The 1,548-nt window shown below is 42.4% G+C and overlaps 1 protein-coding gene across 1 annotated transcript in view; it reads left to right on the top strand.

Moving 5' to 3' along the window:
- PIP5K1B (phosphatidylinositol-4-phosphate 5-kinase type 1 beta) overlaps window positions 1–1,548 on the top strand; it is a 176,827-nt gene that overhangs the window by 72,087 nt on the left and 103,192 nt on the right. The window contains exon 5 of the mRNA XM_003782928.2: window positions 1–301. Within this exon, the coding sequence (XP_003782976.1) occupies window positions 1–301 (301 nt within the window). The remainder of the gene's footprint in view (window positions 302–1,548) is intronic.

Raw genomic sequence — 1,548 nt, forward strand, 5'->3', positions numbered from 1 at the left:
GAATTTAAACCAGAATCCAAGGACACTTTTGCCAAAGTTTTACGGACTGTACTGCATGCAGTCAGGGGGCATTAACATCAGGATCGTGGTGATGAACAACGTTCTGCCACGCTTCATGAGGATGCACTTTACGTATGACTTGAAAGGTTCAACATATAAGCGAAGAGCATCCCGAAAAGAGAGAGAGAAATCCAACCCCACGTTTAAGGACTTAGATTTCCTGCAAGACATGCATGAAGGGTTGTATTTTGATACGGAAACGTACAATGCACTTATGAAAACACTTCAGAGAGACTGCCGGGTAAGGATGTATCGCTGCTGTGATTTCTTTAGAAATGTCATCCGTGATCACGTATGCTTTAACTGTCCCTTATCCAAAGTATAGAAATAAGAAATGTCCAAAATGGATGGATGGGATCTTATCTTTCCCACTCCTGGTGCTAAGCCATGCCTCCTTGATACTGAAAGAATTTGGTGGATGATAAGGGAATTATCTAGAGTCTCTTAACCCTCTGATGGTTTTATTAATAAGCGAAGTTATGTTTTCTTTGGTAAAATGAAACAAGAAAGCCTTGTTTTCTTTTCTGGCTCTCCTGTGGGGAAGATAGTTCAACTAGGAAGAAATAGAATTTAGGTTTAATGCAGTCATCAGCAATAAAACCCATATACAAATCTTCAAAGAAGTAAGACTTCAACGAGGGAGACAAGTTTAGAGAAAATGTACTTGAGTTAAATAAATGGTTTTCTGGAAATCCATGATGTGAACAGCACACTTGATGAAACCGTTTTATACAATCTGAATAACGGGCAATCAGGAATGAGGCTTGCCACAGAGCCAAGGCCATTCCATGCAAACTTAGCTGCAATCATTTTTAAAAGTGAGAAAGAATTCCCCCCAGCCTATAATGCTTTAAAACAAACGACCAAGGCTAAACCAGGAAAGATTTTTATCACGCTGCGAAAGCAGGTAAAAATTTTTTTTGGAGAAAAAGATAAAAATTAAATTCTAATGGCTTCTGAAGGATACTGGTAACTTCACAAATCCAGGGCCCAGATGAGCTTGGGCGAACTGTCCAGGCTACTCAGCGAAGTTGGGTGTAGTGGAGGAGGACAGAAAGCAGGGTGGCATGGGGGTGGGCCCTGGCCAGTCCAGGGCTTCCTGGGGTATAGTTAGGAGGCCTGGTCACTGGGATGTGCCTTAGTCTAGGCTGTGGTTTTCTGGGTCTTTTGTGAACCTGGACAAATGACACCTGTTGTGGGAAGGGGACATGTCTCTGCCAGACCTGAACTCACTTGAAGGTGAAGAAGACAGTCTGAACATCCCCTGTACTGTATAAGGTGGGGGAATCCTTCCTGAGGAACACGGTGCTGCTGTTTGGGGCTTGCTTTGTTCTACCTGTTACAACACGTACGATCATGTGTGAAAATGTGTCCTTGGACTAGTTTTCTCCATTGACAGAGATGTTACCGGCCAGCTCCTCTTTATTGAATGCTGATAGCCTGCCAGCATAGTCTAAGACGGTTTTTTTGTTTTCTTTTTTTTTTTTT

Source organism: Otolemur garnettii, unplaced genomic scaffold (assembly GCF_000181295.1).
Source record: "Otolemur garnettii isolate 467f Iridium unplaced genomic scaffold, OtoGar3 scaffold00006, whole genome shotgun sequence".
Taxonomy (NCBI): Eukaryota; Metazoa; Chordata; class Mammalia; order Primates; family Galagidae; genus Otolemur; species Otolemur garnettii.